Source organism: Budorcas taxicolor, chromosome 14 (assembly GCF_023091745.1).
Source record: "Budorcas taxicolor isolate Tak-1 chromosome 14, Takin1.1, whole genome shotgun sequence".
NCBI classification, from domain to species: Eukaryota; Metazoa; Chordata; class Mammalia; order Artiodactyla; family Bovidae; genus Budorcas; species Budorcas taxicolor.
This window is the reverse complement of record NC_068923.1, coordinates 73741929-73768982: the sequence shown is the minus strand read 5'-3', so window position 1 is coordinate 73768982 and position 27054 is coordinate 73741929. Positions and strand designations below refer to the sequence as shown.

The 27054-nt window shown below is 32.6% G+C and overlaps 1 protein-coding gene across 1 annotated transcript in view; it reads left to right on the top strand.

Annotated features, from left to right (window-relative positions):
• Positions 1-27054, top strand: part of RIMS2 (regulating synaptic membrane exocytosis 2) — a 595573-nt gene that overhangs the window by 294654 nt on the left and 273865 nt on the right. Inside the window, exons 6-13 of the mRNA XM_052651514.1 lie at positions 3156-3364; positions 4838-4957; positions 7062-7161; positions 8081-8204; positions 10425-10471; positions 16901-17013; positions 22748-22795; positions 26452-26582. Coding sequence (XP_052507474.1) covers positions 3156-3364; positions 4838-4957; positions 7062-7161; positions 8081-8204; positions 10425-10471; positions 16901-17013; positions 22748-22795; positions 26452-26582 — 892 coding nt within the window. The remainder of the gene's footprint in view (positions 1-3155; positions 3365-4837; positions 4958-7061; positions 7162-8080; positions 8205-10424; positions 10472-16900; positions 17014-22747; positions 22796-26451; positions 26583-27054) is intronic.

Below are 27054 nucleotides of genomic sequence, written 5' to 3'. Positions count from 1 at the left end.
AATAAGAATAGTAAGTGATAAGTATTATTATCTAAATACTAGCAGTCGTGAGGATTATGTTCTGTATGTTTTACACTGATAACCTTATTTAGTTCTTAAAGTAACACTAATATTTACTCATGTAAGAAATGTTTACTGATGGCTTACCATTTGTGACAATTTTTTTTTTTTAAGTCATATATTTTCAGTTTAGCTTCAAATGGTTACATGCCTGATTTCTTGGAAAAACTATTTCTGCAATTTCGGTAGTTTGCAGGCACAGGGAAAGAAGTGAGACTGCAAGCTGAATTCTCACATCTTCACATAAACCAGTCAAAAATGCTCATTTATGGCTTCCATCTTTATTCCAATTCAGAGATTTATCAGTGCTTTATTGTGGAACAATAATGTATTTTGAAAGAGTTACAAGTTTTCTGAGATTCAGATATGCTCAGGGTTTGGGGTAGCTGTAAACTCTTTAATTGTCTATTTGTGCCATGAAAAGGATTGGGAAGCACTTCTGTAGTTTACAGGTTGAAGAATGGGTTCTTTTTCTGTACCAGTTGAGCTTTGGGCATGTTAGTACAGCTTTATCATTCTTTACAAATAAACTTCTCAAAAAAATTGTCTCCTGTTGTTCTCCAACAGTGAGATCATAATCACCTGGTGGACTGTTAAAACAAAGGCTACAGAATTTCTGATTAAAATACCTACAGAATTTCTGATTAAATCTAGGTGGTACCCAAGAATTTGCATTTTTAACAAGTCCCTGGGCAATGTTGATTATGTTATTTTAAGGATTTTGTGAACCAGTCATCTGCACAGAATTTTTCTACTCCATCTTTCTTTGATTCTTCAGTTACTTCAGTTTGGTTTCAATTTCATCCTTCTATACAGAGTGCTTTTTCTAACATCCTTCCTGATATTAATGTTGCCAAATCAAATGCATAATTTTCAGTTCCTTATCTTACCTGACATATAGAAATCATTTTATTGCTGTTTTCTCCTCCTGTTTAAGAAACTTAGTTTTTATTTGGTCTGGAGACCTCTGCCTCTGCCTCCCTCCTGTTTTTCTATCTCTGCATGGTCTTTCTCAGTCTCTCTCTTTCCTTTATCTCGAATCAAACTCTGTTAGAATTCATTCTGGGTCCTCTTCATATCTTATTTTACCCTCTCTTCCTAAATGATCTAGTTATTTCTAGATCAAATGATCTAATAATTCCCAATTTATGTCTCCAGCTCAGATTTTCCTTTTAAGCTTTATTATAATTTAACTAATTGAATTCCCGAATAACTTATAGGTGTTTGGAATAATACCTAAATGCATATTTTATCATTTTAATGTGTATGAATCTTAAAGATTCCATGAAATAAAGTAACTCTTTTCTTTCCCTTCACTAAAAACTACTTCTCCCTCTCGTAAATGGTCTTTACTTCCATTTAGTTATTAATGTCAGAAACCTGAGGGTTATCCCTGATGCATGTCTTGCTTAACACTCTCATTTATACCCCTAAAGCATCTCTCAGTTTCCTCTTTACTTACCATGTCTGATACCATCACCTATGTTCAAGTCATAATCACCTGTTGTGAGTTATTACAACTGTCTTTTAACTCATGGTGTCTTCCAATCCAATCTCTCTTTAGTACTTAGATTCATCTTTTTAAAATGTAAATCAGATCATGTCACCACCTTGCTTAAAGTCCTTCAGTGAATGAAATTCGTAATCTTCAATATGGTGTGAGAAGGCCTCTCTAAGCTGATTTGTGTTGCCTCTCCAGTCTCAGCACCGTATTCTCCCTCATTCTTTTTGGTTCAGACACACTGGTGTTCCATCAGTGTTTTGTACAGTGCCATCTTGTTACTTCTTCCTGGAATGCTTTCCTTTGCTTTCCATCTGCCTGTATCTTTATCTGTCCTTTATAGGTCACAGATTTCAGTTCTCAAACATCACTCCTTTAGAGGTGTTTGCTGACCCCAAAATCTAAATTAACTGTTATTGTACTCTTTCAGTGTTTTGCACATCTTATATGACACTGATGATTTATTTATGTTTATCTCCATTCTGTTGAATGTCTCATTGTTTTACCCCTTACCTTAAGGTTTAGCACAATGCACAGCAATATGAAGGTGTTTAGTAAATATTTTTAAATAAATGAAAATATGACTAGAGCTTAACAAGATGTGCACAGATAGATGAAAAAGTTCTTTTCCAAAGGTAAGACAAATCAGGAGCACATAAGTTTGAGAAATGGATATTTATAATGAGTTGCCAATTACATAAATTATCTGAAAAATTATTTGAGTAGAAAATTTATTTTAAGGAGAATGCAATTTCTGAAAAAAACTTGAAAAATTGCTTCAAAATAATATCAAGTTATTCATTATATTTAAGGGAAGTTTATATTTACTAACAGAAGTTGAGTGAACCTGTTTTGTCATTTTCATATAGATTTAATCTTTTGTGTAACCAATTCTTTTTTTTTTTAATCACTTGAAATTTTTAGGAGGTTTCAGCATTAAAGAATATCATACTATATTCCAGAAACATTTAATTACTTCATTTTTCATTATAGTGGTTATTAGCAATCCACTGTTTAATTTTTAAAATGCTTCTTAATCTTTGGAGAACAAACTCATGTCTGTAGGCCAGCATCAAAAAAATAGCATGAGTAAAAGACATTGCTGAAAGTCTTTCTTTTTTTCAAAATATATATATATTTTTCTTTATATTCCCGTTTATTAGCAGCTGTTTCTCTTCTTGCAGCAGTTTTGTTCTGTAGGATTTGTCTAGAGTACATAAGTATTCTGCATTCTATAAGTTTACTCACTTAAAATCTTAGGTTTTTCTTGGTGTATATAGTGAGTGCTTACAGATAAAGTACTTCAAACTAGAGGGGATCACAGAGTTTAAAATGTTGATTATGTCTTTGCCCTTTCTTTCGCCGTCTCCTTTACTTCCCTCTTTTGTCTGTCTGACTCTCACAGGAGACGTGGATCACAACTGGTTGGACCATACGTCTTGGCATAGCAGTGAGGCATCCCCAATGTCTTTGGTGAGACATGTGGGGCCTTACTATCTAATTTCTGTTATCATTTCACTTTTCCTTTTGGATTTACACCTTTGCATGTTTTCTTTTTGTATCTTTTTTTTTTTTTTTTATCCCACACCTTTAGGGGACAGTCAAAAGGGAAAAAGAAAAACTAGTGAGCAGGCAGTTTTGTCGGACTCTAACACCAGGTCTGAGAGACAAAAGAAAATGATGTACTTTGGTGGCCACTCTTTGGAAGAGGATTTGGAATGGTCTGAGCCTCAGATTAAGGACTCTGGGGTAGATACGTGTAGTAGCACAACCCTTAATGAGGAACATAGCCATAGTGATAAGGTACTGAGATTGTGGAGCCTGCCTTTTAACCTGCTCATTTGGTCTTCGTTTGCTCTCTGTCACTCATTCAAACAGAACATAATAAAAGGACAGGGCATTTCAAGGGTCAATATAGCATTTCTTAAGGTGCAGAAAAGAAAAACAAAACCAAAACAAACCAATCAACCAAAATACTTCTTGCTTGCTTTGCTGTTTTTTTTTTGTTTGACGGCATACCAAAAAATAAGTAAATGAAAATAAAAATTAGGAACAATGGAATGTTTTGTTTATGGTCGCATGAAAGAACTTGGTAATGTTACTATAAACCACAAATATAAATAATTTTTTTGGATTGGCTTATTTGACTGCTTGCATATATTTTCCTTGGGATGAAAATTAAATTATTAACAGTTTGAATCCCAGGTAAAAGGGAGATAATTGGGTCTGTTTGCACAGAAAAAGTTGTTTTTCTTTTTTCCCTTTCACTGTCATTTTGCTCTTTTGTTTTCTTGTCATAGCATTTTAATGTAGTATCAATTAGTATTAGAGCCATTGCCATCTGCTTTGGTATTTATTGTTTGCTTTCAGTATAGTGAAACTTTTGAAATCTTTTTATCATATAGATGTGATTTACTGGAACTTGTCTTTTGCCTGCTAAATTTTGCATGAAGATGTGCATGTTAACTTTTAGATAACTGTGGAACTATGATTACACAAATCATTTACTTTGTTATTTGACATATAATGTATAATGGAATTGTGTCATGATTTAGAAAAGACTTGAGAAAAACTAATATTTTCAAGGTTGTTGAACAGTGTTTAACAGTACCATTGAATTATCAAATAAATAGTTCAGAAACCTGAAAGAGTCAAGAGATCTCCAAAAAATGATCAATGTAATCTATCCTCATGTTTGAATTGGACCTGTTTCTCCCATGCACATTCATTTGGAAAGTTGCCGAGCCCTGTGTATTTTTAATAATTTTTATCTAGAAACCTATTTCAAGAAAACCCTCTTCAGTTTTCATATTTTAATTTAGCTTGACCTTTTAACTTTTACTGTAATAAAGTCTTTCAAAGTCTTCCAGAAGTGTTTGAAGATTAAATTCTCATTTTTAAATGAGTTCAATTGCATAGAATTAGAGTCTCTTTTCTGCCTATGGTTTTTTAATCTTTAGTATGTAGATAATTAAACTAGAGTCTGCATATATTTTTAAGATTTATCAGTTTTTGTAGAACTATATAACTTCAGTATTGTGTCAGAGCATGTTAGAATTTGAAGTAACTGATTTTTTGAAAAAACTTGAGATATTAAAGTAAGATTATAAGCATAATCTTATCATCTTATTAAATTTTTGACCAATGTTTTGACAGAAAGCTGATATGTGTAATCATAACACTTTGGGAATTGCAAGTTTGGCTAGATTGTACAATAAAGGGCCATTTGTCATAAAAAAAACATTAATTTTTGTGTTTATTGATGCAATATATCAGCACCCTGTGACGTGGCAGCCTTCTAAAGATGGAGATCGTTTAATTGGTCGCATTTTATTAAATAAACGTTTAAAGGATGGAAGTGTACCTCGGGATTCAGGAGCAATGCTTGGCTTGAAGGTATGTGATGAAATATGTGAGATGCTCTATACTCCTTATAGATTTATCAGAAAAGCAAAAGATATAATAACTCTATACCAACTTAGTGTTTTTTTTTCCATTTTCAAGAATTCCTAAATATTTGCACTCATTTTTCAAAACCTTTTCATTTCCAAGTATTATTTAAGAAGTTGTCATTATTTTACAATAATACATATTTATTTAGTTTTGGAAAATAGAACTTGAGTTATATACTTTAATTCTAAATACAATGCTCAAGCTTATTTTACCTATAGTTGTCCTTCAAGTCTATGTATGTCTTTATAGTCTATTAAAATGATAGCTTTGTTCAATTATTAAATGTGCAAATGTGGGAAATATAACATATGTATTACATAGGAATAGAATTTGTATTAGCATAGCAAAATATGTATGTGTTTGTATGTGTGTGTGTGAGAGAGAGAAAGAGAATAATGTTTGAAGTCTAAAAACTCAGAAATACTTATGTTAGGAGATTTAATGTAAATGCTGATTTGTATTTTACTGTAAAATACCAGACAATTATTTGTTAAGTATACCAAAGAAGGCTCTGTTGATTTTTTGTGTATCTGTAAGGTGAATTAAAAACTGAAATACAAAGAGAGTTTTAAAACTGAGTCACTGCTACGGAAGTAGTTGTATAAATCCAGGAAGAGATATTTGAAAATTTTGATTGTAAATAAAATTGTGCATCATTTATTGGGCGGTTGCCATGTGGCTGGCACTCATCTGAGCAGTTTATCATTTTACTGACTCTCAGATAAGAAATAAGCTTAGCAAGGTGTTGTAACTTGCCCATAGTCTCAAAGATGGTGATGAAGGTGAGAATTAAATCCAGATCTGCCCAGTGTAGAGTTAGAACTGTAGAATAGTATAGAGGTCAGGATGCCTTGGCTTGACTTCAATTTATAGCAGTTACTAGCTATATGACATTAGGCAGCGAAACTTCTCTTAGCCTCAGACCCGTCATCTGTACAACGGAGATAATAATACTGAGAATTATTATCTAGTAAGATTAAATAAAGCAATATAAAAACATTTAGTACTGTGCCTGGCACTCTGAGATTTCAATAATAATAATTATAATCAGTATAATTATTATTAAAATTTATGAATAAAATTTTAATATATTTAAATAGGGATTTCAGCCCATATTGTCTATACACGTAATTTTCAGAACCAAACATTTGAATAATTAGTTAATATTAACTGAACTGCCACTGTGTGTTATTCACTGCAATTGGGGAATAAATACATGGAGTAAAATAAATCAATAATTTTTTAATTCTATGTCATTCAGTCAATTGAGAAGAGGGAAAAAATCTATTCTAGTCAATGAAATTAGTTACTATTTTTTGCATAACTTGCTACAAAGTTGATATATTGATTGATTGGCAGTTCTGAGGATGCATTAATTTTTAAGAGACTACTCTTATAGCTACACATATGATTCCACTGCATTAATGCTAACCTTTGTTTTTTTCTGTTTCTAAAACATATGTGTTAATAGAAACAGAAAAATTGGGAGGCAGATGGTCTAAAGTTTACATTAATTTGGATGAGATTAAGTAAATTTTGTAATTTTCTCAGGAAAAATCCATCATCATCATGCATGTTATCAATGTGCCCCAAAGATTACCAACTTATAAAATTTTTAGAAGATATCATAATTATAGTAAAAGTAACACAATATGTAGTATGATACTTGACATCTATAACTAGAAATTTGTAATTAGAATTGTTAAGGTAATTATATGTAATTATGTAGTATTGTGTAGTAACATATTTTTAGAAATGGCAAAAGTAAGAATTCTGTAATAAAGGCAGAAATTATAAATTGTTTCTAAGGTATGCAACATTTTCAACAAATAATTGCTTAAATTGTAGAATATTTGGAGTCTGTAAAGAGTCTGCCCTTGACATATACTCAGTTCCTAATAATAACACTATATTATTTAAAATTTATTTTTAACATATTAAATTATAGTTTCAAAACTTGCAAATTATCTAGTTATTTTTTACTTGAATCTTCAACTGTGTTCTATTGAACAATATGCCTGTTTTAACATTTTCTTCTTTTAAACAGGTTGTAGGAGGAAAGATGACTGAATCAGGTCGACTCTGTGCATTTATAACCAAAGTTAAAAAAGGAAGTTTAGCTGATACTGTAGGACATCTTAGACCAGGTAGGTTTCAATTTTTGATTATTTACACTTAAACTGTTAAACTTAGTATTTATGAAAAAGTTGTCCTCATTTAGAAGTGACTTCACTGGTAACCAAAAGTTCATTTAACTTAAATATTAATTTTTATTCATCAATGCAAAGTTGTAACTATTAGTTCTTAAGTCACAGTAGTTAAAAAGATTTTTATATTTACTGATCTTATTTTTTTGTTGATGGATATTCCTTGTCTGTATCTCAGACTAGCATAATTTGTTTCCCATTAGCCTTATTTCTTTTGAAGAACTTCCAGTATAGTTTAGAAAGTAAATTTCATGGATAAATGCGTTTTTCCTGAAATGTGTTACTCCTTATGTCTTTGATAATGGATACTATTGAAGAGATCCTTGAGTGCCTTGGAGAGGATTCAATGAATGGTCAGTGTTAAACTTTTCATAAAAGAGATTAGACAAGTGCTCAACTACATATATATTGAGAATCATAGTATACAGAGTTATACATTTTTCAAAGAGGCAACTGACCTTGATAGATTCTAGAATTGCAATTTCTATTAAGAAATCACAGACAAGAGTGATGTCACCAACTTGGAGATGTAGGTTGTTCCCAAGTTGCTTCCCCTTGCAGAAACAACTAACAACTACTCAGGGACAGGACACTATTGAAAACAATTCTAGAAATCACAGAGATGAGTTTTATGTAATTTTTTCCTCTGGCCTTTCCTTGTCCTTTTGTGTGAAATTTCCTAATCATCCCAGTCATCATATTTTATGCCATTGGAGCTGTTTTCAGTATGTTTCTTATTCCATAACGGTGCTTGTATTCTACAAAATTGATTTTGCAGTTTGAGATTGCATTTGTTTCGAGTGCATTTTGTGAAGTTAGATTTTCTTTCTAAGATTATCATTGCTGACACACACCACAGGTGATGAAGTACTAGAATGGAATGGAAGACTATTGCAAGGAGCCACATTTGAAGAAGTATATAACATCATCCTGGAATCCAAACCTGAACCACAGGTGGAGCTTGTTGTTTCAAGGCCTACTGGGTGAGTTGATCTGAATACTTTACACATGTGTAAATTTGACTGTGTGTACATGCTCAGTCATTCAGTTGTGTCTGACTCTTGTGACCCTAAGAACTGTAGCTCACCAGGCTCCTCTGTCCATGGGATTTTCCAGGCAAGAATACTAGACTAGGTTGCCATTTCCTCCTCCAGGGTATCTTCTCTACCCAGAGATCAAACTCCTATCTCCTGTGCTGGCAGGTGAATTCTTTACTACTGTACCAACGGGGAAGTCATAAAGTTGACTACTATAATTTATAATATGCAATTCAATAATATCTGATTGCTTTATAAAACTAAATTTTTTGAGGACAGTGCTTTTTTCTCTTTTACTAAAAACTTTTTACATCTTTTTATCTGATCATGTTAGAATATGTAGTTAATTACAAAGGAAGAAAATTTAGGTGTTTATAATTTTTCTTAGGGCTTCCCTGATAGCTCAGTTGGTAAAGAATCCGCCTACAACGTAGGAGACCCCAGTTCGATTCTTGGGTTGGGACGATCCCCTGGAGAGGGGATAGGGTACCCACTCCAGTATTCTTGGGCTTCGCTTCTTGCTCAGCTGGTAGAAAAATCTGCCAGCAATGCGGGAGACCTGGGTTCAATTCCTAGGTTGGGAAGATCCTGGAGAAGGGAAAGACTACCCATTCCAGTATTCTAGCCTAGAGAATTCCATGGACTGTATCTTTTATTTTTAATATTTAAGATAATTTTTATTATCTTAGTAACTCAGTAGAGAGCTAAAGGATTAGCAGAAGGGGACGATAGTAACAATTATTCTCAAAAGAAGTTTCATAATCTGTGGTTCTGTACATTGCAGTTCTATGAATTTTATGTTTTTTCCAAAATGGAGATTTAATATAAAAAAAAGAGATAGGTTAAGGGCACACTATTTCTAGATGGAGGCAACCGCTTAAGGAAAAATGAACATCTTTAAGTTAACAGATAAAAAGTAAGCAAATGTCAATTACTGTTTGACCTTTAAAATTGGCAATAAATATAATCCTTAATAATTTTTTTATTATTATTAATCATTTTTATTTTATTATTATTTTAAATATAATCCTTTTTAATCTAGTGAATAATTATGTTTACTTTTTAATTATGTTGTTAGAATTACTCATGAAATACCACAGCAGTATTTACTTTACAAAAGCTTGTATTCTAAGCCAATGTAAAAGAGAAACCTATAACTTAAAAAAGCAATAAAAAATATATATAAACTGACAGTGAATTATTAAATGCATGTCTGGTGTAAAAGTATTCCAGGGTAGAAACTGGAAATTTTTCCTTCTTAGAATACTAATGCCTAGTTTTAAGTCATTTATATGAGTTTTTCATGATGAAATTGGTTCATGAAGGATATTTTCGTGAAGGAAATTACTTCAGTTGGTAACTTAATTTTCGAAATGTTCCTTTCAAAAGTAATGAATCTATCACATGAAATTACACCTATTTTTTATTTTGCCTTTTCATAGTTTTGCTATATGGTTAAACTAGTACCTTAGGGTATTAATCAAATGTATTTCTTGGTATTAAGGAATTCTCCAATCACATTTTCGTTTAATATTTAAGTATTATTGATGCAACTTTTTGAATGAGCTTAGCCATTAATATATATCATCCTTGGCAAACCTCAAACAAAAATGTACATACTTTAAGTGTAAATGCAATACAGAGTAATTATGTTAAGTCCAATAAAAACATGTTTACTTTTTTCTTAGTAGAATTATTATGTTTAAAAAAATTTCAGTCACAATCCAAATATTTTAATTTTTATTTTGGTGATATTTTATTTGAATTTCAATGTTACTGATTTGAACAACAGCAGGTACAATGTAAAGAGTAGAGTATAATTAAAATATATCTCTAAAAATTACCTTGTTTTGAGTATAGAAATTTTTTGAATGGAAAATTGTATAGTAAAACACATAGGAAATGAATTGTATACTTTCATAAATCTGCTCCAAATGCATGTAATTTTTCATTTTTTTAAGTAGTAGGAGTCGGCCCCGAGAACTTTGATTAGCAATAAAGTGCTATGACTTTTTTCTCCTTATTTATATAATGCTTCTATCATACACAGTGTTGTTCATTTTGCATTGTCCTGTTATAATATAGATGGATAATTGTCATAATAGTAGTTCCTAGTACTTTTAAAAACAGTTCTTGTATTTTTGTTTTCTTTTTCTGTCATTTCAGAGATATACCTAGAATACCTGATAGCACACACACACAACTGGAGTCCAGTAAGTTTCATTTATTTTAGGAGAAAATGTCATTCATAAAGTCATTCATCATCTGAGTCAAATGAACTCTTTATTAATACAAAGTAAGAAATATAATAGTAATGTTATCAAGTATGCAGTTGTATAAAGATGGAAGATTTAGTATTATTTCCTGTTATTGTGGAAAAAAGTACAAAAGTCTATATCTTAAGATGATTTTTTTAAACTACACTGTCTTAACTACCATGTACTTTTTAGATAGCTGTATTAAGGTATATTACTATAAACTGAAGGTAATTAAAATGCAGTTAGGTAAGTTCACTACTCAAGATTTCACTCTGTCCTCAAATTTAATCTAATTTTAAAATTTACTACTTTGTAACCTAATCCTCAGTAAATGTGGGGAATCCTGAGGACAATCTAGTGAATAATTACATATATATTCTTATTTATATTTTCAGAAAATGGGTAACAGTTCTGATTTAACAAAGTAGTAATGGAACAATAGACATTTAAGTTGAAATGATATTAACTATATAGACATTTTAAATTACTTATGTTTGAATGCTACTTCAGATATTAAGCAAATATCTTAAGCAAATATAAGTTAATTACAATTTTATATATTACATAGACATTATAAAATTACATAGGCATTTTAAATTACTTGTGTTTGAATGCTACTTTCAGATATCAGGCAAACGAATTTTTTCCAATGAATTAAGTTCGTTGACTGATTGACAGAAAGGCATGTTGTGAAGGAAGAGAGGAGGGTTGCAACCTGAAGTATGTTGATCAGCATAGACCGCACTGAGATGGAAGAATGGGAGCAAGATTGGACAGAGTGGCAATCTGAGGAAAAAGCTTTTCGGGTACAGAGGGCGGAGGTTCAGTGGTGCTAAGCCAGGAAAGCCCAAGAGTCACCTAAGAAAAAGCGAGAAGACTGTTGTGGCTGCACGAGTGAGCAAAGCGGAGAACAGCAGGAGGGCGGACAGGGAGGCCTCGGGGCAGCGAGACTGCAGAGACTTGACCAGGCGCTGTAAAGGGTTTGCCTTTCACTCTAAGGGAAGTCAGGAGCTGCATAGGATGTTTTTGGGGAGAAACGTGTTTTACAGTCTGGGTGCTGTATTGAAAATAGACTAAATGGAGTGAAAGCAGAGAGACTAGTGAGAAGGCTGTTTCAGTATTTGACTGGTGAGCCAACGGTGACTTAAGGCATGGTGGTTGCAATGAAGGTCGTGAGAAGTGACTGGATTCTTTATACACATGTCAATTAACAGAATACTATTAAAATAGATGGGGTTTTTTACATTCACATTATAATTATGAGTATTAATTAAAAAAAAGAGAGAAACTTTACCAGAGAGGTCAAGTCATTTTGGAATGGCTTAGCTCTAAATTTTAAAATTTGATTATATGATATATTTGCTTTAGTACCTTTGGCTAGTTGCTAAATTATTTTATCCAAAATAATATTATGATCACATAAAATTATAAGTACTAGCATAATCATCAGAGAAGGCGATGGCACCCCACTCCAGTACTCTTGCCTGGAAAATCCTATGGACGGAGGAGCCTGGTAGGCTGCAGTCCACGGGGTCGCTAAGGGTCAGACACGACTGACCGACTTCACTCTGACTTTTCACTTTCATGCATTGGAGAAGGAAATGGCAACCCACTCCAGTGTTCTTGCCTGGAGAATCCCAGGGACGGGGGAGCCTGGTGGGCTGCCGTCTATGGGGTTGCACAGAGTCAGACACGACTGAAGCGACTTAGCAGCAGCAGCAGCAGCATAATGATAATAATCATTAATATATAATGATATCATCATCATCACTCCTATTTTGGATGCCTGGAACTATGCTAGATATTGTTACTTATACTAATTTTCACAGCAGACTATGATGTAGGTAAAATTTTTATTCACTTACATCCCCCAGATATTGTATAAGCAGTATGGAATCCTTTATCTTATTGTAGCTATTTGAAAAACCCCTAGGCTACAATTCCAAAATTGTTTCTATTAGGGCAGGGGTCCTTTCTCAAATAAGATTGAGTCCTGTCTGTTTTACAAGTTGAAGAGTAGCTTTCTCCAAGGCCTATTTCTTAACCTCTATTTTTAGTTCCTCACTAAGTTTTTCTCTTCATATAATTTTAATTACCACATGACTCCTAAGTTACATTATCAAAATGATCTATCATTGTCCCTACAGCCCTGGATATTTAAAGAATATTGAAGAATATGTTCTAAGTGTCTTCCTGTTACTTGAAGCTTAGCTTATTTCTTAATATAAAGGCAGTATTCTTTCCACTTCTAAATGCTATGAAGGTATCACCATTACTTCTGATCCCAAGGCTTACCGTTTCCCCCTTCATTTTACACTGTATTCTCTTTGGAAGTGAATACTATCCATTGAGTTCAGTTCAGTCACTCAGTCGTGTCCGACTCTTTGCGACCCCATGAATCGCAGCATTCCAGGCCTCCCTGTCCATCACCATCTCCTGGAGTTCACTCAGACTCACGTCCATTGAGTCAGTGATGCCATCCAGCCATCTCATCCTCTGTCGTCCCCTTCTCCTCCTGCCCCCAATCCCTCCCAGCATCAGAGTCTTTTCCAATGAGTCAACTCTTCACATGAGGTGGCCAAAGTACTGGAGCTTCAGCTTTAGCATCATTCCCTCCAAAGAAATCCCAGGGCTGATCTCCTTCAAAATGGACTGGTTGGATCTCCTTGCAGTCCAAGGGACTCTCAAGAGTCTTCTCCAACACCACAGTTCAAAAGCATCAATTCTTCGGCGCTCAGCCTTCTTCACAGTTCAACTCTCACATCCATACATGACCACAGGAAAAACCATAGCCTTGACTAGACGGACCTTAGTTGGAAAAATAATGTCTCTGCTTTTGAATATGCTATCTAGGTTGGTCATAACTTTTCTTCCAAGGAGTAAGCATCTTTTAATTTCATGGCTGCAGTCACCATCTGCAGTGATTTTGGAGCCCCCAAAAATAAAGTCTGACACTGTTTCCACTGTTTCCCCATCTATTTCCCATGAAGTGATAGGACCAGATGCCATGATCTTCGTTTTCTGAATGTTGAGCTTTAAGCCAACTTTTTCACTCTCCTCTTTCACTTTCATCAAGAGGCTTTTTAGCTCCTCTTCACTTTCTGCCATAAGGGTGGTGTCATCTGCATATCTGAGGTTATTGATATTTCTCCCGGCCATCTTGATTCCAGCTTGCGTTTCTTCCAGTCCAGCGTTTCTCATGATGTACTCTGCATAGAAGTTAAATAAGCAGGGTGACAGTATACAGCCTTGACGTACTCCTTTTCCTATTTGGAACCAGTCTGTTGTCCCGTGTCCAGTTCTAACTGTTGCTTCCTGACCTGCATACAGATTTCTCAAGAGGCAGGTCAGGTGGTCTGGTATTCCCATCTCTTTCGGAATTTTCCACAGTTTCTTGTGATCCACACAGTGAAAGGCTTTGGCATAGTCAATAAAGCAGAAATAGATGTTTTTCTGGAACTCTCTTGCTTTTTCTATGATCCAGCGGATGTTGGCAATTTGATCTCTGGTTTCTCTGCCTTTTCTAAAACCAGCTTGCACATCAGGGAGTTCACGGTTCACGTATTGCTGAAGCCTGGCTTGGAGAATTTTGAGCATTACTTTACTAGCATGTGAGATGAGTGCAATTGTGCGGTAGTTTGAGCATTCTTTGGCATTGCCTTTCTTTGGAATTGGAATGAAATCTGACCTTTTACAATCTTGTGGCCACTGCTGAGTTTTCCAAATTTGCTGGCATATTGAGTGCAGCACTTTCACAGCATCATCTTTCAGGATTTGAAACAGCTCAACTGGAATTCCATCACTTCCACTAGCTTTGTTCGTGGCTATGCTTTCTAAGGCCCACTTGACTTCGCATTCCAAGATGTCTGGCTCTTGGTGAGTGATCACATCATCATGATTATCTGGGTCATGAAGATCTTTTTTGTACAGTTCTTCCACGTATTCTTGCCACCTCTTCTTAATATCTTCTGCTTCTGGTAGGTCCATACCATTTCTGCCCTTTATCAAGCCCATCTTTGCATGAAATGTTCACTTGGTATCTATAATTTTCTTAAAGAGATCTCTAGTCTTTCCCATTCTGTTGTTTTCCTCTGTTTCTTTGCATTGATCACTGAAGAAGGCTTTCTTATCTCTTCTTGCTATTCTTTGGAACTCTGCATTCAGATGCTTATATCTTTCCTTTTCTCCTTTGCTTTTCACCTCTTTTCTTTTCACAGCTATTTGTAAGGCCTCCCCAGACAGCCATTTTGCCATTTTGCATTTCTTTTCCATGGGGATGGTCTTGATCCCTGTCTCCTGTACAATGTCACGAACCTCATTCCATAGTTCATCAGGCACTCTATCTATCAGATCTAGTCCCTTAAATCTATTTCTCTCTTCCACTGTATAATCATAAGGGATTTGATTTAGGTCATACCTGAATGGTCTAGCAGTTTTCCCTATTTCAATTTGAGTCTGAATTTGGCAATGAGGAGTTCATGATCTGAGCCACAGTCAGCTCCTGGTCTTGTTTTTGTTGACTGTATAGAGCTTCTCCATCTTTGGCTGCAAAGAATATAATCAATCTGATTTCGGTGTTGACCATCTGGTGATGTCCATGTGTAGAGTCTTCTCTTGTGTTGTTGGAAGAGGGTGTTTGCTATGACCAGTGCATTTTCTTGGCAAAACTCTGTTAGTCTTTGCCCTGCTTCATTCCACATTCCAAGCCCAAATTTGCCTGTTATTCCAGGTGTTTCTTGACTTCCTACTTTTGCATTCCAGTCCCCTATAATGAAAAGGACATCTTTTTTGGGTGTTAGTTCTAACAGGTCTTGTAGGTCTTGATAACACCGTTCAACTTCAGTTTCTTCAGCGTTACTGGTTGGGGCACAGACTTGGATAACTGTGATATTGAATGGTTTGCCTTGGAGATGAAGAGAGATCATTGTGTCGTTTTTGAGATTGCATCCAAGTACTGCATTTCGGACTCTTTTGTTGACCATGATGGCTACTCCATTTCTTCTGAGAGATTCCTGCCCGCAGTAGTAGATATAATGGTCATCTGAGTTAAATTCACCCATTCCAGTCCATTTTAGTTTGCTGATTCCTAGAATGTCGACGTTCTCCCTTGCCATCTCTTGTTTGACCACTTCCAATTTGCCTTGATTCATGGACCTGACATTCCAGGTTCCTATGGAGGACCCCAATTAGGGTGACAGTTTACATTTTAATCTCTACAGCTAATATCTACTGGACATTTGGTCCCATCTGCATGTCTTGTTACCTTTTTTACATTTCCCCCTGGATGTCTTTGTGGTGTCGCAGGGTCACTGTGATGGGTTCCAAATTAACTTCTTCAACCATTCCTTTACACACAGAACGTCTCCAGAGTTCTGCATCCAGGGAATATCCGCTCTGTCCTGTGCAGAGAACAAGACATAGGGGACCATATCTGGTTATAACCCTTGAAATCTCAATGTCCCCCCCTTTTCCTTAATCTTGCATATCTAATTAATTTGGATCCTCATTTTCTAATTTTGTGATACTGTCTCAATTCTTTTTTTTCAGTCCATTTTCCAGTCATTCCTTTTCTTTAATATTTTATTGAATTCCACTTATTCTTAACTGTTTTTCATCTCGCTCAATTCAGACACTTTAAATGAACGGTAAAGACATCTTCCTCAAATGCAGTTTTTATTACCTAACTCAGAAAAATTTAGCATGGATATTTTATTAGCGCCAAAATTTGTAGCCCAGAGTTCCAGGCATTAAATTCTGTCAGTATCTCATTAGCTCCATTTTACTCACTTTGCGATTTGTTCATGCCTCTCCATACAAATAAATTCATACGTATAACTTCTGGGTACTGAAGTTCTGCTTTTTCTGCTCTCCTATATCTTTTTTTCATAGCTCCTCACTTTCTTTTTACCCGTCTAGTTTATTATATTCTTCCAGATATGGTTAGAAACCACTGCTGAGAACTTTCCACAGTTAATATTCTAGTAATTACGTTTTTAGCATTACAAGTTTAGACCATATTTGAGTTGCTTTATTGATTTAGATTTTGGCTTGGGTTTTTCCTTTTCAGTTTCTATTTTTAAAATTTCCTAGTATATTATTGTAAGATATGAGTTTAGAACACACAACAGATGAAGTAGCTAGGTTCTGAGGTCTCTTTCTAGTCTAATTGGCACAGAAAATGGTTCACCCTTGGTCTTTCAAGAATCCCTAAGCTGCACTTATATTTTTAAAGAAACCTTTTAAGTATATTTAGAACATTGTGGCTAAGAAAAAGGTCTATATAATGAAATTTTGTAGGTATTAAAAATAACAAGATATATGGTAAAGATTATTAAATACTAATGAAGAGTCATTGTTATTCTTTATGTATAATTGCCATTTCAGGTTCTAGCTCATTCGAATCTCAAAAAATGGATCGTCCTTCTATTTCCGTTACATCTCCCATGAGTCCTGGCATGTTGAGGGATGTTCCACAGTTCTTATCTGGACAACTTTCAGTATGTAATTACTAGATTAATTTCTCTCGGGGATATCAAGTAGTATTTTTACTAGATGATACCATTTTTTGTGAACCAAGTTCTATTTAGAATGTAATTGTGCTTTTCACCATCAACTTTGTCATTCTTAGTAATTTTAATTAATTTAAATTCAATTATAATTATCTAACAGAATGCTTTCTTTATTAGAGCTAGACTTTTCTGGAATTTTGTGGGAATTAGAATTTGTGATGCTATCTAAAACCTTTTTCAGTAAGTAATATTATTCCAAAATTCAAGGTCATGATTTTCGCTCAGCTAAGAAAATGGGGAAATATATAATAGATTACTGAGTATATCATGTGGATTTCATATTAAGTGACCCCTAATTTGAACATTTTATAATAAATGTTAAAAATAAAGTTATCCATCTTATACCCATATTAGAAGAGCTTTGCAAATTCAGGCCCTCACATTTTATTAATTTCTGAAGTTGTCATTCTGTTTAAACCATTTAAAAATATTAAAATTTATCCACTTATATTTTAGAAACAAACAGATTAATATTGATACTAATTCTGATGAGTTACTAACCTGAAATTTTATGAGTATTAAGAACTCTTTAGATTCTCAAAATTCAGACATTGAATTTTGGATAATTGTTACTATTATAGTTAAAAGCAAAACTATTCTTGGTCTAATTTAAAAGCAGTTTCTATTGTTGATAAATTAGGTACAGATTTTGTCCTTTTATTTTCTGGGGGAAGGAGAAGTGTCTGATTTTTCTTAAGTTTCCATTAATTAGTTGAAGATACAGGAAGTATAAGCAGAAATAACATAGTAAAAGTCATTAGGTGCATCTGTTCTGAGACTACTTTGATCACAAAAATGAGAATAACAGAATATGAAATACTATTAGGAGATTGTAAATGTCTTACTAAATTGGATTTCTTCTTTTTATTATTTTCTTTTCCTTTCTCTTTCATAAACAGAGTGAACTTTTTCATTTGAGGACAGTGGTGTTTTTTCCATTTTCTACAATAAGTAGCCTCTTTCTACTTATTCTCTTACATACATTGACAGCACAGATGTTGACATTTATGGTTACAAGTATATGTGTATTTTCTTCCACCATTTTAGAAAGTGTTAGTAAATGTTAGCTTTTAATTTTTAATCATGGCTTCCCTTAGATAGTTTCATCTATAAGTAAAGCACTGGGTGGCTGATGATTCCAGTATATATTAAATCTGTATGTGTGTGTGTGTGTGTGTGTGTGTGTACTTAGTTAGCTTCAGCTGGTGAACGAGGGAGTGGAAGTTAGACTCCCATAATAAGTAAGTACCACTTTGTTGCTGCCTCTTTTGAAATCTCAAGGTTATATTAGAAATTGAACTAGGAACAGAGGGTTCATAGTGTGGGCATTTAGACAGATTTCAAATTCAACTACTTTTCCTCATGGTTCAAAGTGAATTTGGTAGAAAGGTAAGACTATTAAATATTTGGGGAAAACATAAATGTATATAGTACTTGTGTTTGTAAGTGATGGTTTAAAATCTATATAATTATAATTTAACACATGTTCCATTTTATCATTTTTTATGATCTAGAAGTGTGTTTCAGTAAGATAATGTTTATAAATATGATATATATTTCTTTTGGTAAATCAAGAAAGCACAGATAAATAAAAAATTAAAGTCACCTATATTCTTGCCACTAAAGCATAATCATTCACATACATATAAATTTTTAAACAGAACTATAATAAATCTGTATATACTATTTTAAAACTTCTTTTTTTACTCAATGTATCATATACATTTTCCTTTAATTTTTAAAATTCATCCTAAAATGATTTTAATTCCTATTTAATACCCCATTTTAACTTAATTTGCTATTATAGGATATCTTGCTTGTTTGTAATTTATAGTATTTTAAATTATGATGCCATGGAAATCCTTGAATATAAATCTTGCATATTTTGTTAGGACAAAATTCTTTTGTCGGGATAATTTTTGTTTGGATATAAAATTACAATGTGAAAGAAAAAAAGTTTAAGATTCTTGAAATCTTTTGCCAAAACTTTCCTCCAACATATTTTTGCCAAATTAAACTACAATTATCAATTCAGGTAATATATATTAAGATCTATCCCCTCATCAGTTATAATGCTAGTAGCTAAGAGAATACAGCAGAGGATTTTACCTTCATGAAACTTAATTTTACCTTCATTTTATTCATGCAGCAAAACTAAGCAAGATACCCTTTTGGATATAGTATTTTCCTTTATATTTAACCCAATTTCTGCCAACTGGAGACAATTTTTGGTTTGCTGTAATGATGCAGAGGTTGGGAAAACATTTGTCCACTTATATCATCCTTCAGGGAGACACTCAGGAAGTCATAAGGCAATATTATGTTTCCTATATCCTTCTGTTCTACCTTTGGGTATTTTTGATTTTTGATGAGATTTTACCTGGGTCCATAACTCACTTATAAAATTATGACATTGTTAATGTCTGCTAATATAATATCTGACAAGATAATTTGTATATTATGTGAGCTTTCATTCCTAATATATTTATGTCAGTTCATGGACTGGTATTTTCTCAAATATATGAGATATATATATATATATATATATATATATATATATACACATATATATATATATAACACATTATTTAAACTTTCATGCACAAGGCTGTTGTTGATGAATTTAAAACTGTTACTCCATTTATTTCTTCATGCTTGAGTTGTACTGCTAGCTTGTTGTTATTCTCAAGCATAACTATGAAAGTGCCATTAATGTGTTTGGTGAGAAAATCTGTATGAGCTTAGGTTTATGACACCTGGACTGTATGTTAGTCTTTTCGGTGTCAGCAATCCCTTATTTTGATTCTTTTTTAAATTTGTGGTCTCCGTAATTTAGCAGTTTCCTTGTTTGAAGGATTGCTTCTGTAATTCTCTCAATATTTTAAAATTAATTTCAGCCTTTAACTAGTTTTTTGATAGAGTGTTAAATTAAGATATAGCCTTTAACTATTTCAAAAATGAGAAGTGACTCAGAATTTTGTCTCTAGGAACACATTAATTCTTATTGATAATCATTTTACTTCAGAGTCAGTGGCTAACTAATAGCTGCAATGTTTTTCCCTAAGTTACTTTGTTTTAATATTTTTCTGACTCCACTTTTAGTGATGAGCTTGTAAATATTGTACATATCCATTTTATGCCCATTTAAAGGGACTAAGTAGCTGAAGAATGGGTATGTATTCTTTATATCTACTTAGAAATTTGATAGCTGTTTTCAAATTTTCTATAAATGAAAATTTTTTCTTTGAGCTTTTATCTTTTATATTTCTTTGTTACAACCTTGTTATTTTAGAAGTATTATGTAAGAAGAATGTCCTGAAGTTGGTAGTGCAGGATGAAGTATGAAGGGACATTAAAAATGCAAAATAAATCGTAGTGTACAAATTCAGATTCTTCATTTGTATGAAACTGAATTGTTACAGATATTATCAGACATTTCATGCTTAAAATAAATGAATCGTATTAATCGCAAGTTGCAATGAGATGCATAATACGTCATCATTTTTTGATGAAATATCCAGAATCTATAGAGATGGAAAGCAGCTTAGTAGTTGCCAGAAACTGGGGCAATGGGGAAATGGTGAGCGATTACTTAATAGATACAGAATGTGATGAATCATGACTCTTCTAATGTGATGAAAAAGTTTTGAAACTAGAAGGAGGTGGTGGTGACACAGCATTGTGTATTCTCTAAATGCCACCAAATTGTACACTTTAAAATGGTTAATGGCATGTTACTTTAATCTCATCTCAATTTAAAATAATCTGACAAAACAAAATATGTTTACATAGCCAAGTTTAATGTATAAGCTTATGCGTAAAGGTGAAGTTTAAATTGGCATAGATTTTAGACAGTTGATTTCAAAAATCTATGAGTTGCTCGTTTGAGGTCATTTTGGAAGATGGAAAAATGTTGACCTTAAAGGATTACTTTATTTCAAAGCACTGTTTCTTTGAAAGTAAATGTTTTAGTTTTGAAATAATATTTACTTGCAAAAATCTTTCATTACCTTGAGGTTTTTGGTCAACAACAGGTAGGACAGTTGGGAAGGCAAGAAAAGTAAGATATATTTCAAAATTGAGTACATTGTTAGTCCTTTTCTTCAGCATGCCTAGCTAATCTCTGTGAATTTCAAACATCCCTTACCCTTCGGCTAGAGAATTATCCACTTAGGGTTATGCAGACAGATACCAGGAACATACTCCATATCTAAACGTTCCTTTCTTCCTTTGGAAATGTCTCCTCATGAAAGGGAAGACAACTGAAGTTTGAGACTATCTTGGTTTTTGGAGATAAAGATGACTCATATGGCTGAGTGATAGTCTGCTTTAAAGATTCGCTTTCCTTTGGGTTTTAGATTACGTCTTAAACTATTATCAGATTTTGTCTGATGATGGCTACATTGGACAGCAGTCCTCCTAGTACTTTTTATCTGTTTCTGTATAGCAGTGGAAACGTCTGAAACCTTTAACTGTTCACAGCTGTTAATTAAACAAGAGAGACATGCATGAAAAATGTGAGAGATGGGATGGAATCTTGGTGAAGGAACAAAAAATAAATGCCCTGATATCCACTCCCAAACCCAGAAACTTGAATCTGATTTTGTTCCTCTTGTAACTGTTGGCATGTATTAATGAAGGCACAATGTTCCAGTGGTTGTGGTATCTTTGGGAAGCTGTTTCAAAATGAAAAAAAAAAGTTAGAAGAGAAAAGAAATTTGATTTTATTCTACGAATTTGAAATAGAGTGTTTTAACCGGAATTGAGCTTTATTATTTACCTTTAAAACTGTCTTACTTTTTGAGATTGGACAAGTCTGTCTAGGCTTTTTTTTTAATGTCTCTGTTTCCTCATCTACCTACTGGCGATAAAAACAACTACTTCCTAGCATTGTTTTAGGCAATAAACTTGGCAATAAACTGTTATTGAAAGCTTGAAAATATAGAAAGAACTGTATAAATAAAAAGAAAAATATATTGTCATTAATAAGTGTAATTAGCTCTAAATAGAGTTATCTCAGGTGGTACACAGTAAATGTCTGAAAATCATGGTTAAATACTAGTTCCCAGTATAGATTCTTAAAGTGTGAAGCAACGAATTAATCCAGTGTGTTCCAGCACACTTTTATCTTTCTGTGTTTATTCTTTTAAGAAATGATAAAGCTGACTTGGCTAATATTTTTTAGACTTTTGTTAGCCATATTCCTTTGGAAAGTTAGATAATTACTTCTATAGATGACTTTTCACTAATAATTCTTTAATGTATTTTTATCTAACTTCTTCTTGGACTATGTTTTTTTCTATGTAGTGTGTTTAAGGATGATATCTGAAATATCTTGGCTCTCGTATTTTATGTTTACATTTATTCTTTCAGAGTATATGAGCCCGATTATATTGTTTTACATTCAGTCTTAATTCCTGCTATGTTGATACATTTAAAAATCTGATTTAAAACTTCTCAGATTTTATATAGTTCTTAATCTGTTTTATAATTTTGGGAAAATTATTCATTATGTTGAAGTACTTAATTTAGATATATATTGTCATGGAAAAATGTATTTAAGGGATAGTTGTATGTGTTTTTTACTTTTGGTCTTTTAGTTCCAGCGTGTTGTCCTTTTTGGTTTTGTTTTATTGCTTTTTTCTTTAATTTTGCTTACCAGAGCCAAAGCCTTAGTAGAAGAACAACGCCTTTTGTTCCTAGGGTTCAGGTAAAGGCCTTGTCTGCCTGATAGAATCTAAAATTGTGTTTTAACCCTTATTTGTATGTTTTTGGAAAATGCATAGTAGGAAAACTTTATTTGGTATGTTGCTCCAAACCATATTATTGACTTCCAAATCATTTTATGAGCCAGTTTGTAAAATTCTGCATGGGGATTAAAATACAATAAAAATTTAAAGAGACAATCTTTGTTAGTGATTTTATATGGTGGACTGAATACTAAAACTCATAAGTTTCAGGTTGACATTTAATGTAGATTTCACTTATATCTGTAATATTGACACAAATAGCTGATTTTATGCTGTTGATATTTTTATTACACTAAGGTTACTGTCTCTTTAAATCATTCATTATATCACTTAACATCTACATTATCTTGCATTTTCCAAGCAATTACTCCTTGAGGAGACTGGCAAATAAATTTGTACCTTATCTAAAATATGAATTTTCTGCATATTATGTATAAAGTTCAACTTTTGAAAACTATGTGAATTTGATAGAACAAAATTACAATCCAAATAAAATGTGTTGGGTTTATTTTGTTTACATTATGTAATTATAATTCCATTTGTTTTTACTGCAATACTTGGGTACAAGTTCTTTGCCTCTTTTCATTAGGAAACCCCTATACCAAAAAGTAATGTTAATATAGCGTTTTTAAAAAAGTAGTATTATGCTTTCCTTGCTTTGCTGCATGGGTTTCTTTTTTTTTGGTTATTGTTGTTGGTTTTCAATAATGCTAATTTAATTTAAATTTAAAAAAATTGAAGTTATTCTAGTTAACACTATCTAGTGTAAAATATTTACTTAAACTGCTCAGAGTCTGCTTGGGAAACTTAAAACTGGCACATGAAAATTGTATTAAAGCAAGTACAATGATATCAATATTTTTATTAATGAAAATGATATAAAAAATATATCATATTTAGAACTGTGGAAGTATATTTATTTTATTTTGAGAAAACAGATATATTCCAACCATTCATTTAAAAAGCACATTTAGGAATGTGACTAATAATCTAGCAAATAAAATAATTTTGTTTTGATACTGTGAGCTGGATATCTATTAAAAACTTCAATGCAAGTCCTGTAATATAAAATGAAAATTAGGGCTATTGATCAAATGCCCAGTTTGACAGTTTATTAAGACATATAATTTTCATCAAAAAATCAGGACAAAGTGTGCCTGTTTCATATCTATATTATTTTAATATGTATATATTTGTAACATATAATTTAATAAACTGTAAAGTATTAATGTGAAAATATGAAAGCTAGTACCTAATATCTGTTTGTGTGAGGAATGAATATTATTAATAAATGATATTTTTGGTTTTCCATGGCATAAGAAAGTCTAAAAATAATACTATTTATCAAGCATTTCAAATATATATCTTAAGATTTAGCTATAATAATTTTAAAAGAGCAAAAATGCTGCCTGTGGAGGTGACAACAAAGGTCTAGTGTCAATCCCGAATAAAGTACTCACAGAAATCAGTAATTTGCTCCAATAATTAATTATGAACTTAGTCTAACAATACTTATTATTTTTCTTTGTTATTTAAATGCACTGTTGGAAAACAATTTTGTAGCCTTTCAGAAGTTTTTTTCTCTTTTGAAGTGTCTTATATTGTTGTCATGATGCTCCAAGAAGGATTTTTAACCTCATGGAAAATAAAGCCATAGCTCTTATTGCTATAGAAAATAAAAAATATAGAAAGTAGTGTGATTTGGTCACAAACTTAGAGGAACTGCTAATCTTTCTGACATCTGTTTCATCTCATGTATGAAACACTCTTGTATTTCTTACTTTTTTCTTCCTGCTCATATCTTTTGCCTGAATGTCTCTTTTTTCCATCTAGTCTCATCTATATCTTTGTTTTAATATTGTTGGGCAAGAAATACTTGAACTTTTTTCTTTTTTTAATAGTAATTTCTAGAAGTTTTATATTGGAGTATAGTTTATAATGTTGCCATTAGTTTCAGGTGCTGAACTTTTTTTTTTTTTTTTCACTTAAATATCAGATGCTTTTTTCCAGGTTATTGCTTCCCTAGTCTAAGGCAGTGGTTCTCAAGCTTTAATGGAAATGAGAGTCACCTGAGGATCTGTTAAAATGCAAATTTTCTGGGCCCCATTCTGGTTCTGTAGCTGAAAGGTGGGCCACAGGAATTTGTAACTTTTAAACAGATGAGTCAGATAATACTCTTACAAGAGTTTTATGAACCACAGTTTGAAAACCACTTGACTAGGGTCTGTACTTAGCAAGTCAGTTCAAAAAACTTTTTGTTATAGAGCCTCAAGATAATAATACCTGCATTAAACATAAGGACTTAATATAAAGAGTAGTATTACCATTTGTAAAATTTAAACATTTCTAATAATTATTCTTATAAGAGGACTAATTTCATTTAACCAAACAAAAAAGTGTATAAATAATTTTATATACTTTTCCGGGCCATTAGTCTTCTGACTCAAAATTCTTGCTTGGCCTCTCATCCTCTTAGGATATGAAGTGAGGGACTCAACAACACCATGTTAAAATTGGAACTGAACTACTAACATATCATATATATATTTATCTGTATATTTTTTTAACGTGGATGATCTTATGTATATAGCCTAGAGCTTGGCCCAGCCCTGACTGTCTGCTTTGGAGTGGAGGCGAAAGGACTGACATGAGATATATATTTAAGTCTTCCAAGCGGCTGCAAACATTGTGCATCCAAATTAAAGGAAAAAAATCAAACCATTGAAAATAAAATATGCATATTATGTAAACAAAACTTTTCCCCAAGCTCCAAATTTCCATTTCAATTTCAGTTTGAAGATAGTGGCCAGGGATGTGCTAAATTCTGAACCAAATGTGAATCAGAATCGTCATCATAACTAGGTGTGGGAGTGTGAGATGTGTGTGGGAGGTGACAGTTGTTAAGTCTAATGAATTCAACAGCTGGATGTGAAGATCTAATCCTTAATTATGACATAGGCAAATTATTCTAATTTTCTCATCTTGAATTATAAAATATACCCTTTTATTCTAAGGATGAATATATTTGCTTCAAAAATGAAAAAGAGACTATGTATAAAAAACTTTAAAAGATGAATTTATTATAGTTTTAAATACAAATTTAAGCAGTCTGTTTACTAAATCTTCTAGTAATTCCTAGTTACTTATAATCTTTGAAAGATCTTTGCTGTGATATAACATAAAACATTTGCTGAAAATATTCCCATGAATGCCATATGAGCAACTTATCTGTTCAGTTCATTTTGAGCACTTTTTCTGAACTCAGTATTGAAGGGGAACCAAAATGAACTACAATGATTCCTGCGTAAATGTAGACACAGAATAATCCTATATAAAGTCCTTATTATAGCAGTACAATTATTATGTGCATGTTAATAAGCTATCAAATTAGATTACAAAAATTTCAAGAGATTTGTCACACTAAAATATCTGAATTAAATTCTCCATTCATTGAAGTTATTATAGCATATCCTTTTAAGTTAACTGCAATTTACTAAGTGAAGTTTATATTCTATGCTAATATCACGGTAAGAGAATGGGGCAAAGATTGGGAATGTAAGCATTCTGTTATATTAATAAATGGTTAAGCTGATAAATAAATATTTTTGCTTTTCAGATAAAACTGTGGTTTGACAAGGTTGGTCACCAATTAATAGTTACAATTTTGGGAGCAAAGGACCTCCCTTCCAGGGAAGATGGGAGGCCAAGGAATCCTTATGTTAAAATTTACTTTCTTCCAGACAGAAGGTAAGGATATGAAACAAAAGTAATTATTCTTGAAAACAGATGAGAAATGTTAATAGCAGGGAGTGTTTTGATTTTGTGTCATTTATTAAAAAAATTTTTTAAAATATCATACCAGTTAGATACTTACAAAGTTTAACATAGGCATAATGATTCCTAGGATTCATCATATTCCTCTACAGTTTCTACTTTCTCTTACTAATATATTATTTCTCTACATTCTGTAAAATTAATGAACATGCTTTATATTTAATTACCTATATCATCAAGGAATCTCTACCATTGGGCCAAGATTTAGCTTCCTAAAGTGTCATTTACTTTGTGTCCATGCTGATCAGTATGCATGTTATTAATCTACCCTGATTTAAATAGAGAAATCAGGATAGGAGAAATAGCTTATTAAAAATCATCTAATCATGCTTAACTTCAAACACATGCAAAGTGAAAGAAATTATCTAATAAACACCATGTAAAA